Below are 16279 nucleotides of genomic sequence, written 5' to 3' on the forward strand. Positions count from 1 at the left end.
AATACACACTAGCATGACCAATTACAAGAATTGGGTATACAGTAGTAGCCAAGATTTGATACATTCATTTTGAAAACGATGAGAGAATATATAATGCTGTTAACTAGGTATAGGGTTGGGACCCTAAATGTTTGGGGACCCTTTTGGGATCCGTAGTACTGTACGAACTGCATTAGAAAATGCAGATATCCTCTCTTCTTTTGTTCATTTCACAGGAAAGTTATATCACCGTACATTAAATGTTCATACAAAAATCATTAGCGACTATGATTGGTTACAATGCAGAGATTCTACCACCCAATTTGTGCATAAAAAATCAAGAAGTGCTAATCTGATCTATCCGCTAAAATCATAAAGTTGCTATTATAATCTAAGAGTGTACAAGGGCAGTGAGAAAACAACATGTAACTGCTAGCTAGCTGGCTGGTAAAGCATTCCCGTGTAAATTAACTCAGTCTATTCGACTTTTGTCGATGGACAACGGCCAAACAAGCCCTAATGTTATTGAGGCAAACTCTTTTCATCATTCGTATTTGACATTCTTAAGGCGAGCAGCTATGCCTGCACCAAGTATATAATTCCATTGCGCAATGGTACTCTATATGCACATGCTGGATAGCAAAACAATAATAGAGGAGAATATATTGAACCCATAATAGATAAACAAATAGAAGAAAATTGAAAAGAAAAGGGAAAACGTACAAATTCATTCTCTCGTTACATATACATATATATATACATGATCAGTCTAACCAAGAGCTCCAGTTGCAGCTTCGGCCAACCAGAAATCGAAACGTGGTTATCGACAAAGTTGTACTTCCGACAAACATAGATTTATCACGGCGCCAAAGTAAATTTGATTTTCTAATTAAACTTTAGCTGATTAATTTAAGAGTATCATTGAAATGTTTATACAAATCACTGAGTGATCTAGAAAATGAAAGATGTACGAAAAGGGTAAAAGAAAAATGCTAGGGACGAATAATGCCCATACTTCAGGGCTTTAATCTGTTTTTATACTTCTTAAATTAAATGAATTTGAGGAGTGCTTTAGGGAACCAAAGCATGGGTGCACAATGGTCCTATATGTACACTTACTTTAGGTTTCTGTCAAGATAATCAAAAGGCTGATGATATTTACTGAAAAACATCCTTAAGAAACCTAGTTAGCAGATCTGAGCGCACTGAAGATGGTTAGAGTTTGAATACGGGACTGGTACCCGGAGTGCCGCCACGGGATTGTAGCACATAAATTGCGGCATGCTAACTGTTACTCGTGGATTGCAATCCATAGACACCGAAGACGCCTCGCTGATAGCATTTTTTTTATCGGTAAAGAATGTGGTGCGAGTTTCAAACTCAGATCACTGGTATCATCACCCGGTGACTTTACCACTGTACTACAGTGACACCGGTGGCTGATAGCATCTTAGAAGCCCATATATTTTACTAACTTCGAAAACCCGGAATGTAATAAATTTAGGTGATGAAGGAACATTTCTAATGCAAACTACATCCTTGAAAAGAAGATATCACTGAAAAATTCCTGAATCTTTCCTTGATGGGTGTAAGGCGCACCTTCTGATCACTAGCATAACACATTCAAGATCGTTCCCTTTAAGGTCGTTGGTCCCCCAAGTCAGCTTATTATAAAAATAAGCCTTGGTCTGTTTGCCTGAGAATGTGCAACAGGTTTCCCCTGCCTAGCTTTCATAGGTGCATGGCTCTTTTCTCAATGTAGGTCATTGCCTTCATAACTTGGGAAGAGGAAGAATCAGTTTAAAATACCCGACTTCATTACCAAAGTTAGAGTGGTTTACAATTAAGTGATTAACTACCTGGCTAAGCACCATATGGTCAAACAACTCTAAAGCCAGTGGGCGCATTCAGTAAGTAGTAATTGTGGTAATAGGTTGAGCATCACAAGTCACAACTAGTGTTGAGGCACACTGGCACAGCCTCAATCATCAGAAATTATTTCTGTCCTAAGCACCATGCACTAATATAAATATGGTGATCAATAACAAGTCGAGAGTTGTAACTATCCAAAGCATGCTGATATGCACTCACATTCAAATCATATATGGAAATTTTCCATTCCGTACCACCAAGAATCGGCAATTTTATTATTTTATTGAAGAGCTTGGTATATTCTTTTTTAACCATTTAATCTTTTCTTTGAAGCATTTTTAACCATTTAGTCTACTGCTCATTTCATATACTCCTAAGGGTTTACTCTTCTTAAGGGTTTCTTAACATTGTAATCTCAACGACATTTTATTTCGATTCTTTATTACACAATGCGTGCAACTTTACTTGTTCAAAGATGAGATGAGATGAGATGAGATAGAGTTATAGATCAGTCCAGATATTAATAAAAAAAATCTGTAACAAGAATATTGGTGACGATGAAGATGCATATGAACAGTAGGAAAGAAAGACAAAGCATCTAAGAATCCAAGAAATTTGCCCTACCATATACATATATGGTAATGAACCGTCTTTTGGAAACCCTAAACAGTTCAACAATATAACAATGGCCACTGATGAGAAAATGTCAGACTTAGCCTAGCTAGCTTTTCTCTGCTAGTTCATTCATTCATTGAATGGGTTTGAATTGCCTGTGTAAAGTGTACATGTCACGTGGTCAATTGGGTGTGACACACTTGTCACACTAGCTTCTCTCTGACCGTACTCCAAGTGAAAAGATTAGAACTAAATAGTGTAAATTTTTGCAGCTTTGAACCTCCCAAGTCTTCTCATAAAGAAGCAAAATGAAGAATTTTGGTGGGGGTACGTTTGTGAGTGGGTGGATGGATGTGGAGCTTGATGGGGAATATATAGGTAGATGCTCCAAGATATGGTTGGTACACAGAACGCCTGATAAACTGTTTAGAAAGTTGGCACAGTAGAATATAGGATGTTATCAAGAATTATTATAGCCAAAACAACTGTAGGAAAAACAGGAACAATTACGGGAGAAAATCATCTGTGGAGGATGTCGACCAAATAAAAGCGACAAAATTTGAAAAGAAGAAGACCTAATGAAAGTTGACAAAGTTTTCAATGACCCTAGAGCAAGCACAGCATAGTGAGGACACATATATCTTATCTAAACCAAATAAAAATGTCAGAGATGTTATATGGATATGCTGAATTAATCTGGATAAAAGGGGATGCTCAAGAGTTTATTTTGCCGATGTTGTTGTAATACAATGGTAAAGTCATTCGGTGAAGAACCAGTGACCTTAGTTCGAAACTCGTCTTGCCATCGAGGAAAAAAGAAAGAGCAAAAGAGCTGATTTCTTATTCCGAAGTGAGGGCATGATGCACTCTAGGGCCCAACAATTTTCTGTTTATTTATACCAGGTTCAGAAACTTACTGCTGCTCATATCTCGCAAAAACCATTTCTTACTTTGAAATCTGTACTCTTCCTTGGTAGCCAGTGCTCAACTTGAATGTGCCCAGGCCGATCTAACTCTAGTTCTCGTACGTGGTGAGAGCAACATTCTTGTGAAGTCCTAGTTTTATCACATGCCTGGATATGTACTGGAAGAAACAATCCTGCATATGATGACTACAAGACAGTGAGTGATCTCAACAAAACACTCTTTCCTAGTGCGGTTTCAATGCATCGCAACCGAGACCCCAAAAAGAAGAACTCTGATGGTGCAAGACTGCAACGTAGACTTCGCTGTTATTGCTGTACCTTATCCATTTCTCCCTCGGCACAACCAGCCTTTGTTAAGCCCAATTACTATTAATGGATTCTTTGATAAATATGTCCAGTTACTTTTGAGTTTTGACATCTCTCAGTCCCTCATGGTTGCATTTTTCTCGAAAAGGACAAGGGGTTTGCACAACACTGAAAGGGTTGTTAATCACAAAGCATATTAAAGATAAACAATGAAATGAAAGAAACAAGGTGATACCACAGCAAGAAATAAAAGAAAAATACCTATGACCATAATATTTCGTTTTTCTTTTAGAGTTGCAATGCAAAAGAAAAATGTGAAGATACCTAAAAGATTGATTTCATATTTTGTTATTAGTTTGATATTTACCCTAATAAATGGACAGCTGAATAAAAATAGCTGGAGGAATATAGTTTCATTAGTTTTTCTACAATCCACTTAAGAAAGAAAGAAAATTATACCTGGACTGCTGCACTATGTAATTTCATTATGTATAGTTCATGCTGGACCTCTTTACAAATAGGTAAATGAAAAAGAGAAGCTGGACAAAAATCCTCTGCGGGCTTGATAATCTCCTAAACAGCCAAAGAATCATTATACAAATCCAAAGTAATCCTAAAAGTTTCCAGCTGACCCCTTCCTAACAATGCACCTTTCCTGGACAAACTTGTCAGCAGAGAGAATGATTTCTCGATAACAATGAACAAATTTCAAACTCTCGTTTTCCATACATTCTTCTCCGCCTAGCCAAAACAACCAAGGCCCATTTCCAGAAATAAACACCTGAATAACAGAGTGGGAGTCAGAATCGAGAACAATCTGCTTACCACATTCTAGTGAAGTTTGTAGCAGAGCTAATACCCCCCATCAGCAGCAATCATTAGCACCAAACCACAATGATTTCAAATACAACAATTGAAGACTAGAAAAATAGTACCTTTGATATATCACAGTAGAATTAATAATTCCAATGCACCACGTGCTGCTCAACTCTAGCTCTTCTCTTCTTTCCGTCCTATTCAAACCTGCTTTGTTTCATCTTATACGGTTCCTTTTCATTCAACCAAAGATCTGCAAATTCGCAATTCTTCCACTTCTCATTCGCCTGCAAAATAGGCAAATTGGTGAGAAACAAATGTGAATTTCATCTCCTATGGAACATGTGCACTCTTGGTTCATTATGACTGTTCCTATCACTTCCCTTATATAATCTAGCTAAGTAACACTCTCGTTGAATATTTAGATCCACTAGTGGTATCAGCAATAGTTATAGGTCGTTTCCATCTCCAAACAAACTGCAAAAACAGCCTTTTACATACTAGGTAATGCATTTCATCATCATCATCATCTCTCCTATTATACCAGTTGACAATAAAACTGATAGACAAGCTTATGGATAACATAGGCATAAACAGGAAAAAACGCACACATAAACAGATTGCACGAACAAGATCACACGAAAAGAAAAACCAATATAGCAAATCATACACAAAAATATGAGATAAACCTACACAATAAATCAGACACAAATCACAACTAAAGTAGATCAGATTCATGACTTTTAAGAAGAATTATGAAACTGAACTACATCCCCTGACTTCACTATGCCCTCTTTTCCTCCATGCCAAACACAGCCTAAGTCCACTAAGAAATGATCTACATGAGCTAACAACCAGACCGTGCTTGCAAGGATACTAACATATATATCGTGTCACAGGATTCAAAACATTCCACATACTATAAAATTTATTCAACTAAATTGGTCCAAGCTGTGTTCATAAAGAGGATAAGGAAATCATTCCCACTATTTTTTTTCGGGTTTATAGCATTTGGAATCCAACGGGTGTATAATTGAATATATTCTAATATTAGCACAAGCTTAAACAACTAAAAAAAGCATGAGGATGTTATCATAGGTGCAGCTAAAAGACTAAATCGAAATATAAACTAACTTATGAATGGCTAATCTGCCGTAGCTTTAGGTCTTCATGCTGTTGATGTCAAACTCAACCTGGCAACCACAAATATATAAGAAACCATAAACCAGAAAAGCATCATTGCTAAAGATAAAAATGATGCCTCCAACTTTTTCCTTGCTCAATTGCCTTACCACTTTTTCACCACATCCTAAACCTGCACGTTTTTGTGGTCTCTCGCAGACATCAACTCTCCCCATAGAATTTTGAAACCTTAACCCTTATTTAGGTCGAAAGATGCTAAACTTGACCAAAGGCAAACTCATGCGGCAGATTCCCGTATAGATGAGTAGGCTATAGCAAATAACCTAGTTTTCGATGGCAATTGAATTAAGAGCATGTTTGCGACCTTTCTAAAAGATTTTCTCTTTTTTATAGATGTTTAAATGAATAACCAGTAACTATAAACAGGGAGCCTACCTAGTATCTCACATACTAATATATACAATTACAACTACTACTAGTAATTGCATCAGCCAAAAAAATGTCATCACTACCATTATCACAATTGCTACAGCCTACAAGTATTACATTTGTTTAGATATAATTCAAACTAGAAATATCTCATGAGAATAGTTTTGTTTTTCTTAAAGTTTTAGTAAGATTCTAAAATATATCTTAACAAACACATTAAGGGTATCAAAATATCCAGCCTAAATTTGCAATCAATAACTTTAATAGTCAGTAATCATTCATATATATGCTGAGATATATATGTATTGGAATAAGATTTACACACTCTAATAGCAGCATCCACAACCATGAATGGTAAAACGGAATGGCATAAGCAATACCATTTTACGAATCATAGTGCAAAACCACAATAGGTGTATGTTAAATGTCTATTTGGGTGGTGATTGAAACTGATCCCAAAAGATGTATATTCAGTTGGCGGTGATTCAAACCGAACCATAATTTAGGCCGCCTATTAAACTCCGCCAACAAACACAACACTAAACTATTTCACATATGGACCGTCTGATGATGAGAGGATGAGTACAAGTGGCTGTTGTTATGCTTGGAGGTGTTTCAAAAAGCGCCCCAACTTTCAAACAACGCTTAGTTTATGCGCGGAGTTTTACTACCCACGGACTCAAATTTAGCTATTGCTAAATTTGTATGGTAAATATACCATATGATTTTACCATGTACGGTATATATATTTTTTTATATATATATATATATTTTTTTTTTATATATATATATATGGTATATACCCACTTTTAGCGTATCCACTGCCAACCCCTGCTAATTGGTATATATACCATTTTAGCATACGACTGTGGATGCTCTAATCATCAAGTTGAATTTAAAGAGGACGAAATTACAAGGTTGTAGGAAAGTTATGTACCTCTAATGAAGCAAGTCCACGCAAGACGGGATTTTCCAATGTTTTCCTTTGCCACCGTTGGTGTCTGGCTGTCTGCAACATCCTTGCCAATCTCTTCTTTCTGGTACTCCAAAAGTTCTTAACATCGTTATAAGTTCTCCCTGCAAATATGTTGCAGTTCTTGCCCATTTGTTCCTGAACCATGCCTGGAAATCAGTCGGTCAAACTTCACGAACTCCAGATCCGAAAAAAAGAACAAGTGAATATAACCGGAAGCTAGATAAATTTACAAAACACACCAACCAAACACGTTTTCAGAAGTTTTTTGTTTTTAACGTTTTTGAAAATGAAAAACTGTTTTAAAAAATAAATCAAAGAATTAGTCTCCAAGTGACAAGAATCTAAGTTCTGGATTGCAAGAGGTTTTGTTGTCAAGTTCCATCATCAGAGTAGAAGTATAACTCGCAGACGAAGAAACAAGAGGTAGTAAAAAAAAATACCTGCACCATCAATGGTAACTGTCAAGGTTTTATTTGGGCAGGGGGAAATGGTGAAGGAGGACGAGAAGTAGGCAGCCTCTTCGATAGTCCATACATACAACCTGCACTATCATCATTATCATCAATCATGATTTATGGATTCTATACTGAATATGAAAGAGGGAACAATGAATTAAACCTGCAAATCTTCTCCGACTTCGCCCATGCACGAATTCCAGCAGCTTTTGGAGATATAAAATAGTTCAAGAAGTTCACGTGTGTCAGCCATACAAGCTACTAAATTGGAAAAAGATACAAAGAGGAAAAAGTCCAAAAATTAGCAAAAACAGGGGCAGTACCTTTGGGATCACACTCAGGAGGACGTAAATAACCCCAGCATATTCTGGATATCGCAGTATAACTCCAAAAAAAGTCCAAGATTTGCTCCAGATTAGAAGGCTTACAAAAGGGTGTCTGCCTTAACATGCCAAGGAACTATACCACGCTTGATGATGCCCTCCGATATCAAGGTAGCTTCTTTTGATAAGCCTAAACTACATAAACCATCAACTAATGTGGTATATGTAACTTTATCCATCACCAAACCTCTTTGAGACATAGCATCACATGCCATAAAAGCGTCTTCCATCTTTCCTGTCATACATAAACCATTTATCAAAGTATTGTATGTGACAACATCAGGGGCAACACCCTTCTGGAGCATTTGCCCATAAAGTTTCATAGCTTCCTTTTGATCAGACATTTTAAAGTACCCATTAATCATGACGGTGTACGTGTACTCATTAGGAGCCACACCAAATGCACACATTTCCTCCATAACATTGGATGCATTTTCCATCTCGCCTATCTCACAAAATCCACGAATTAATTGAGTGTAACAGATAACATTTGGGGTCAAACCCTCTGTTCTCATCTCATCAAAGAGGTTCTTTGCTTCTTGTACCTTTCTAACATCACAAAACCCACCTATTAATATTGAATATGTCTTAACATTTGGCATTATACCCTTAGCTTTCATTTCATCCCGAAGTTTGAATGCAGCAACCATATTTCCATCTCCACAATAACCTTTGATAAGATTGTTATACACAGAAGAATTTAACTCCAGCCCCTGACTGACTAACTCGTTAAAAAAACTTCTTCCCTCTTCCACTTTTTTGGCCTTGCAGTACCCATCTATCATCATGTTATACATATAAATATCCGCCAGTAGACCACCCCTTTTTATCTCATTCCAGAAGCTTACAGCTTCATCCATTCTACCTTTATCACACAACCCATGTAACAGTGCACTATATGTTATGATATCTGATTTAACTCCCCGCTTAACCATCTCATCCCTCAGCTTAAACCCTTCTTCCACTTTCCCATCTTTGCAACATCCATCGATGATTGTGTTGTACATAACGATATCAAGGGGCAACCCCCTCTCAATCATCACCTTCAGAAGCCTAACTGCCTCTTTCATATTTCTTGATTTGCATAACCCACTGACTAAAGCGTTTGAGGTAGGTGTACTGGCGGCAAATCCTTTCTCCAATAATTTAAACCAAATCTCAGTTGCCACAGAATGCTTCCTCTCCTTGCAAAGTCCATTGACCAGCTTTGTCAGAACCTTTTCATTGGGCCGATAATTTCTCAACATCATCTCCCTTATGAGTCGTACTGCAGAATCCAACCTAGAAATTGTACATAGCCAGTGAATAATTGAATTGAACACACCTGGACGTACAGAAAGACCTCTTGATAAGGTCTCCTCCAAGAGACGCTCAGCTTCTTCCATGCGGCCCACATTGCACAGGCCATCAATTAGTGAATAATAAGTAACTTCGTTCGGATTGATCGCTTTTGACGTCATTTCCTCTATCAATGTTGACGCCTCCGAAAAATCACCTACTTTACAGTACCCATCAATCAAAGTATTAAACACAACCACATTTAGCACTACCCCCTTCTCTGACATTTCCTTCAAAACACATTTTGCATCCTCAAGCTTGTCCAAATCAATCAAGCCTTTAATAATAGAACTAAACGTGTAAACATTAGGAATCACATCATTTTGAACCATATTCTTTTTAAACCTAAGCGCCTCATCGACATCTTTCTTCTTGCAAAGCCCATCAATGATAGTATTATAAGTAACTACATTCGGATAAATACCCAAACTCTCCATCTTCTTAAACAAGGAAATCGCTTCTCCAACTTTCCCTCCCCTGCAATACGCATTAATTCCCATAGTAAACGTCCTAACATCCGGATTCACAATACCACCCGAAGAATAAACAATGTTAAAAACCTCAATACTCCTCTCAAACTCCTTCCCTCTCACAAGTGTATCCAACAAGAAATTACACGTTCTAATCGATGGAAACAAACCTTGACCAGTAAGCAACCTAAACACATCGAACGCAATCCCCAACCCAAAATTCCTAAACTGAGTACAATAAACATGAACTAACAAATCAAATGCACCATCACCACCACTCCCATGATCCCCAGATTTCTTCAAAATGGAATCTGAAAATGTCTTTACAATCTCAATATGTTTATACTCTAGATTCTCAAACACGGCATTCGGCAACTTCCCATCAATTAAACGAATAAGAAACAATCTTGCGGAATCAATTTGATTAGAACGAATAAGTATATGAATCAAAATACAATAAGATCTAAGTGTAAAACGAAATCCTAGATTTTGAGAAGCAAATGAAAAGAAATTCAATGTGGTTTTAGGATTAACAGTAGATTGAATATTGAATAAAACGTAATCAAATTTTGATGGAGATAATAATCTAATTGATTCCTCTTTACATTTCGATGTATCAAGAATTGAATTCGATAGAATTGATTTTACCTTATTAATAATAAGTAGATTTTGATCTGAATCATTTGATTGTGGTTGCGGAGATGGAGATGGTGATGAGATTGAAGAAATAGGGTTCGTGAAGAATAATAAAAGGCGTTTAGGTTTTGTTTTGTGGAGAAGAGTTATTTTTCTCAAATCCATTAAAGAAGAAATTGACGGATTAGATGGATACAATGAGAGATTGAGGATGGAGGATGGTTTTATGTGGTGATGGTGGTGGAGGCGGTGGCGGAGGAGGAGTGGGAGGTTTTGGTTATCGGAGAAGAGGAGGAGCTGAGATTGGCCATGAGAGATTCCGGGAGGGTATTAGTTGCAGAAGTGAGGAGAAAGAAAAGAAACGAGAAAAGGGTTTGAGCGGAGCTTGGGGTTTAAGTTGTTTTTGTTTGACCATGTTTGGCAAATATGCCTAGCCGGCGGTCTCTATGTTTCAGCCGGGGATTATACGGAGTTAGGTATGGGCAAATTTTGTATCACACCAGTAGTTTCTGGATTGCAATGAAAATTTTCAAGATTTCTAAAGGCTTGTACCAGCATTAGCCGGGTACCATTTCATATAAGAAAATTTTAAGAGCCGGTTGGTTGTTGGATCACTAAATTGGTGCCAGCCCCGTTAATGCTGGTACCCGCCTTTAGCGAACATGGAAAATTTGGATCACAGTTTACGGTTCACAGTGTAAATTTTGGGGTCAAAAAGCGGCAACCGGATCACAATATAGATTTTGAGTCACAGTTACTGGACCAGTGTAAATTCTGGATCAAAGACTGACAGTTTTCTGAATTACAATGTAGATTTTGGGTCACAATGTAAATTTTGAGCCGTAGTTTCTGGGTCAGAATCTAAAGAATTACAATGTAGATTTTGGGTCACAATGTAAATTTTGAGCCATAGTTTCTGGGTCAGAATCTAAATTTTGGTTTAACGAGTTACAGTTTTTTGAATCACAGTATAAATTTTGGATCACGATTTATGGATAACATTATAAATTTTGAGGCGTGGTTTCCGGATTGCAATATATGTTTTGGGTTAGAGTGGAGTTTTTCTGAATCAGGATGTAAATTTTGGATCACATAGCGGCATTTTTTAGATAATAATGTGAATTTTGAGTCATTGAGTGGCGGTTTTTAGGTATGATGATGTGAATTTTGGAATAAATTTGGATCCTAGATAGATTTTAAATTACTTTAAAATTATAAAAACTCTGCAGTAAAAAAATAATCACATGACAAATTTGAATTCCAAGTGAGTTTCAGGTTAGGAAGCAGATTTTAAACCGGAAAACAAATTTTCTATCAGAGGACAAATTTAGGCCACAACACATACTTTGGGTCATATGGTGTATTTTCTGCCACATATCAGCTTTGGTATCCAAGATTTTCATTCATCTCATTGTGCACACTATGCCCAACAGGAAACAGAAGGAAGCATTATCAAATGCGCTAACCACATTGTATGGCAGCTGTTACAGACGTGCCATGCCGCCAGCACTGGGACATATAGCACACTGAAACAATCTCCCAGTAGACAAGTACTGGCCGTATGACTTGAAATATTACAGATATTTGAACTACCTTAGAAAATTTAAAGCAAGACTTATGATTAATGTAAATGATGAATACAGCCCATTGTTGAGTTTAAACATCAACAATGTGATCAGAACCTTAAATCGTTTATCGTACATGAACATGATAAAAACAATGGCAATTTTTCTTTTACTTGCAATGGTGAAAGTATAAGATATGCAAAGGTAAACTGGTGATGTCGCTATCGTAACTACTACTACTGGAAAACCAAGAACTTACTATGTTTTGAGATAGCTCCACCGACGATCTTCCAGGCCATCTATCAACAAGCTTAAAACCAAATTTTGATGCAGTGGATAAAATAAAAGCCTCGTCAACTCGTCGAAAAATGTGGCAGAGAATCAAAGCTGGTTTTAATTCCGCTGCAGTAATTCCATTTGAAGAAGTAATCAACTCACTAGCAGTTTCAAATAAGGGGGAGATGGCTTCAGCGACATATGTTACATCTGTACCAATGATGACTTCGAACCCCGAAGGACTCGTCTTCTTGATTGCCTCTATTTCATCACGATTACCCCACTCTAATCTTTTCGTAAGTACTTTGTTAAGAGTAGGTTCAGTCAAGTTTGAGACCACATTTTGTTTCAGTAATTCAACTGCTATAGTATCTCCATCTGTGGCGTAAACTGATTCTGCATTCCTAGCGGCGATCATGGAGCACACTCCCATGCAACCACTACCCAGCTCAAGAACCCTTTTCCCTTCAACTATACAAGGATTTTGAGCCAGAACTGCTGATATTAGACGAGCTGACTCCCACAGCATCAACCCTGTTGATTTGCATGTGTGCTGGTGTTCTTTTGAAAGTCCTTTTAGACTGAAGCTGTGTTCTCCTACCTCGATCTTAATAATCTAGTAGGCAATGACATAGAAACTTTTTAAGCATGAGAATACATCCCAAGAAAAGACACAAAATAAAGACGACCTATTGTTTCAGGGGAACTAGGTATTTTCTTTTTTCATTCTATTAATTTTTTGTCGGTTAGCTTGTTCTGTACAACAGACAGCGAGTTGAAGTTTTAACAGCAAAGCTCGACTACTACTTAATGAAACTAGAGATTTTAAGGTGAACCACCCTTCAATAGAGTTATAGTGTAAGCCTAACTCCGAGCCCTGATTTACATTGCAAGTACAAGTGTGCTTTTGTTTACACTTTACACAGTTACAGTGTGAGTAAGAAATATCATCTACCCCTGAGGTCTTATTTGGTCAGGTAAACATTTACTATCCTGCATTACCAGGCTAAACAATAAGTGGACGTGTGAACAAAATCACACCATCAGTACAGACATTATGCTCGATACTTCTGTTGTCTTGATAGAGGGAAGCCAAGGTCGTAAGGCTCTAAACAACCCAAAAAAGAAGAAGTACAGTATAGATTAAATTACAGCATTCATAACAGCAAAGCAGGCTTAAAGGCGTACCTCATGGTTAGCATCATCGATGGATGGTGTAATACTGAACATTTCAACAGCAATGCTCTCAGACATGTCAATCACGATATCTTCTTTAGGTTCCTTCAAGTTGATTGTTCCGTTAATGGCACTCCCATTAGCATGTTGATCAAGGAGATCCGATTTCTTTCCAGGTCCTGAAATGTGAGAAGATTTTACCCCATCTGTGAAGCGGAACACAGATTGAATCCAACGCCTGAAATAATAGAGCATCATAATGAACTAAATTAAGAGCAATCAATCTAAAAAAATTGTACATTAGTTTTGAATTTGCTGTTGCCACTAGAATGTAGACTTAAAGTCACAAATCAGCACATATGCTTCACAATATCCACTCAAAAATCTATATTGCTTATACCGGTTCATTACTAATTCCCGTGACCGGTTCTCCACTTGTTTGCAGCACACCTCAATTTCTTCAGTGTCAAACCCATTTGCGTTGAATAAACTCGTCAAGAACTCCTCCGAGAAGTAAAAGGCACGCTGAGAAATTGATAATGTGGAGTAAGTAACTGATATTAATAAAATTCCAGATTTTACGATAAATATTTAAATCCACGTTTAGAACTTACAGTGCCATCTCCCCTGACATAGAAATTCTCACTGATCTTCTGATCTTTGCAAGTTAATCTTTCCTGTAAAATATGAAATCAAGAAAAACTCAAAAAAGGGATAATAAGGGGAAATGTACAAACAGAACTTCTGGAGTTGTCAGTTACGCAAAAAGCAAAGAATTAGGAAGGCACTTAAGTTCTAGAGGCTTAGTTTTGCGTACGGAGCAGAGCTGTTGAGGATATTTGTATTTTTTTTTTCGCCCAGATTGTTAAATTTAGCAGGTCAACCAGATCTCACAGTAACATCAGAGCAAAAAACCCGCAATTTTCACCACAAATGTGGCTGACTAAAACTTCTAGGCATACTAAATGTTATCAAATGTAACTTGCAAAATTGAACAGCCTAGAGCAGAACAACTTGCACCTTAGTTCCCTTCAGATTAAAGTTTCATGATTTAGCAAGTTGAGCATATCATCTTCAGAACTTGATTCGCCACCTAAACAACTAGTGTAGGTGAGAATAAGCAACTATTTTTCTATCAATATATCCTCTAAAAACCGAAAGGAAATTACTATGTCTAATAGGTTTGTTGATTGGTAAACATAAAGAATACAGTAATCTAAGACAATAATTTTCCAGGGTCATTATAATACATGAATAGCAATGACAAAAGATGTAATGAAGATCACAATATCTAACCTGAGCAAGGTCTCCGACAGCATAATCCCGCAGCAGTACAAGACCATTTGGCTGCAAATTAACATCATCAAGTTAAACATTACAGTAGGAAAGTTGACCAGAAAAGTATGAGACAACTGAATGTTCATAGCAGTGGTAGCCACATTACCTTAAGAATCTTTTTGATATTCTGCAATACGGTCGTCATCTTTTCAGGAGAAACTGCAGACAGTACAAATATCTGTTTAAAATGTCAGCTGGGTTGAGATCAAAGAAAAGAAAAATTGAGCGAGACCAGTTATGAGCAAAATAATGTGTACCAGGGTCACAATGTCAACCGAAGACGGGGATATCTGCTTGCTAATGTCATCCGCAGTAAGATCACAAACGAACGCATTAACACGGTCACTTGTGAACTCTTTATGTGACTGCAATTCATAAACTCAGCCTAGTTACTAAACAGTACCACTGAACATAAACAATTGAGTACATCTGAAAGATTAAACAAACTCGAACCTTTACTAAATCAACAGCACGAGGAGAAAAATCACAGGCGTGCACGAAGATATTCCGGTACGTCGCAACCAATGGAAATATAGTGTTTCCAGCTCCACAACCAATCTAAGAAAATAAAAACAGTTTCAGCCTAATTAAACAAACCCCCAAATCCAAAAATTAAAAATTAAGATTTGCTGACTTAAAATTTTACCTCTAAAATGGTTTTTGTCTCTGAATCTTCCTGAAAATAATGACCCCATTCTTTATCTAAATAATGCCTATCTTTAAAGAACTGTTATTTCCAAAAACACAACTTATTATCAGATTCTCAGAATAGAACTAGTAGATTGAATGAGTGAATGAAGGAAAAGGAACAAACTTTATCTTGATGTCTCTTGTAGAAAACATCCCAATACTTCTTTGCATCTTTTTCATACTTCTCTGCAACAAAAACAAATCAGAGTTTGTAATCAGTGATTGAATTTGACTCGGACTGAGACTGAAACTGAGAGAATTTCAAAGGAATTTTATACCTTTCCAGAAAGGAGAGATTCCGCTAGAAGCAGTGGGATAAATTTGAAGCTTCGGGGGATTAGGGTTTTGGAGATCCTCTTGTTTGATTGCCGCCATTAGAGAATTAGAGTAAACAGACGGAAAAAAAGTACATGAGTGTTTGTGTCTCTCTCCTCTTTTTTAAATCAAACACCTCTTTGTTTTGGTATGTCTCCTTGTTTTGTCTCCCCATCTGAATCTGACTCGCCTGGTCAAATCTTTTTAGTAGTTTTCTCCTAATATCTGACTCGGCTTATACATCTGACTCATAACCATTTGAGTTAGGTATCATTTTGTACCTGACTCAGGCTTATACATCTGACTCATAACCATTTGAGTTAGGTATCATTTTGTACCTGACTCACACATATCCGAATTGGATTCAAATGTTTTCTTTTTCTTCTGTAACTCAATGAAGTATTTCAGACAAGTCACATCCAGATGTAACGAGCGAATCCAAACGAATCAGTTGAGTCTGGAAAAAAACGTGCAACATATAAAAGTATAAAAAAAATTGGTTAGAATGGATATTCAATCACTTCATGAGGCTTCAAGCTGGCCAAATTGATGAAGACATTATCTGCAGAATTGCA

At 37.1% G+C, this 16279-nt stretch overlaps 2 protein-coding genes across 6 annotated transcripts; both read right to left on the reverse strand.

The window, feature by feature from the left end:
* Positions 1-3116: 3116 nt before the first annotated feature.
* On the reverse strand, positions 3117-10695 carry LOC113350478 (pentatricopeptide repeat-containing protein At4g19440, chloroplastic-like). 5 transcript variants are annotated; one of them, XM_026594616.1, is made up of 8 exons: positions 7841-10695; positions 7681-7723; positions 7503-7603; positions 7024-7208; positions 4634-4801; positions 4158-4479; positions 3960-4022; positions 3117-3866 (listed from the first exon to the last, which is right to left on the reverse strand). In XM_026594616.1, exon 1 carries the CDS (start codon positions 10507-10509, stop codon positions 7942-7944), a length of 2568 nt encoding a protein of 855 aa, XP_026450401.1. In that variant the 5' UTR covers positions 10510-10695; the 3' UTR covers positions 3117-3866; positions 3960-4022; positions 4158-4479; positions 4634-4801; positions 7024-7208; positions 7503-7603; positions 7681-7723; positions 7841-7941. The 5 variants fall into 5 exon arrangements, with proteins under 5 accessions (XP_026450401.1, XP_026450403.1, XP_026450405.1 ...); XM_026594618.1 differs by lacking the exon at positions 3960-4022; XM_026594620.1 differs by lacking the exons at positions 3117-3866; positions 3960-4022 and having other exon boundaries at positions 4029-4479; positions 7503-7580.
* A 1247-nt stretch (positions 10696-11942) lies between these two features.
* On the reverse strand, positions 11943-15812 carry LOC113350479. Its single transcript, XM_026594621.1, has 11 exons — positions 15668-15812; positions 15514-15575; positions 15346-15426; positions 15153-15257; positions 14957-15064; positions 14806-14877; positions 14658-14708; positions 13976-14038; positions 13762-13886; positions 13374-13599; positions 11943-12801 (listed from the first exon to the last, which is right to left on the reverse strand). Exons 1-11 carry the CDS (start codon positions 15762-15764, stop codon positions 12079-12081), a joined length of 1713 nt encoding a protein of 570 aa, XP_026450406.1. The 5' UTR covers positions 15765-15812; the 3' UTR covers positions 11943-12078.
* Positions 15813-16279: the final 467 nt, after the last annotated feature.

This window comes from Papaver somniferum, chromosome 2, assembly GCF_003573695.1.
Source record: "Papaver somniferum cultivar HN1 chromosome 2, ASM357369v1, whole genome shotgun sequence".
In the NCBI taxonomy this organism is placed as follows: Eukaryota; Viridiplantae; Streptophyta; class Magnoliopsida; order Ranunculales; family Papaveraceae; genus Papaver; species Papaver somniferum.

Excerpts from the sequence above, each read along its gene's own strand:
- LOC113350478 (XM_026594618.1), bottom strand. The coding sequence starts at position 10,509 with ATGGATTTGAGAAAAATAACTCTTCTCCACAAAACAAAACCTAAACGC.
- LOC113350479 (XM_026594621.1), bottom strand. The coding sequence starts at position 15,764 with ATGGCGGCAATCAAACAAGAGGATCTCCAAAACCCTAATCCCCCGAAG. Across the intron at positions 15,065-15,152 it reads GTGCTGTTGATTTAGTAAAG|TCACATAAAGAGTTCACAAG; the intron begins GTTCGAGTTTGT and ends TATGAATTGCAG. Across the intron at positions 14,709-14,805 it reads ATATCAAAAAGATTCTTAAG|CCAAATGGTCTTGTACTGCT; the intron begins GTAATGTGGCTA and ends GTTAATTTGCAG.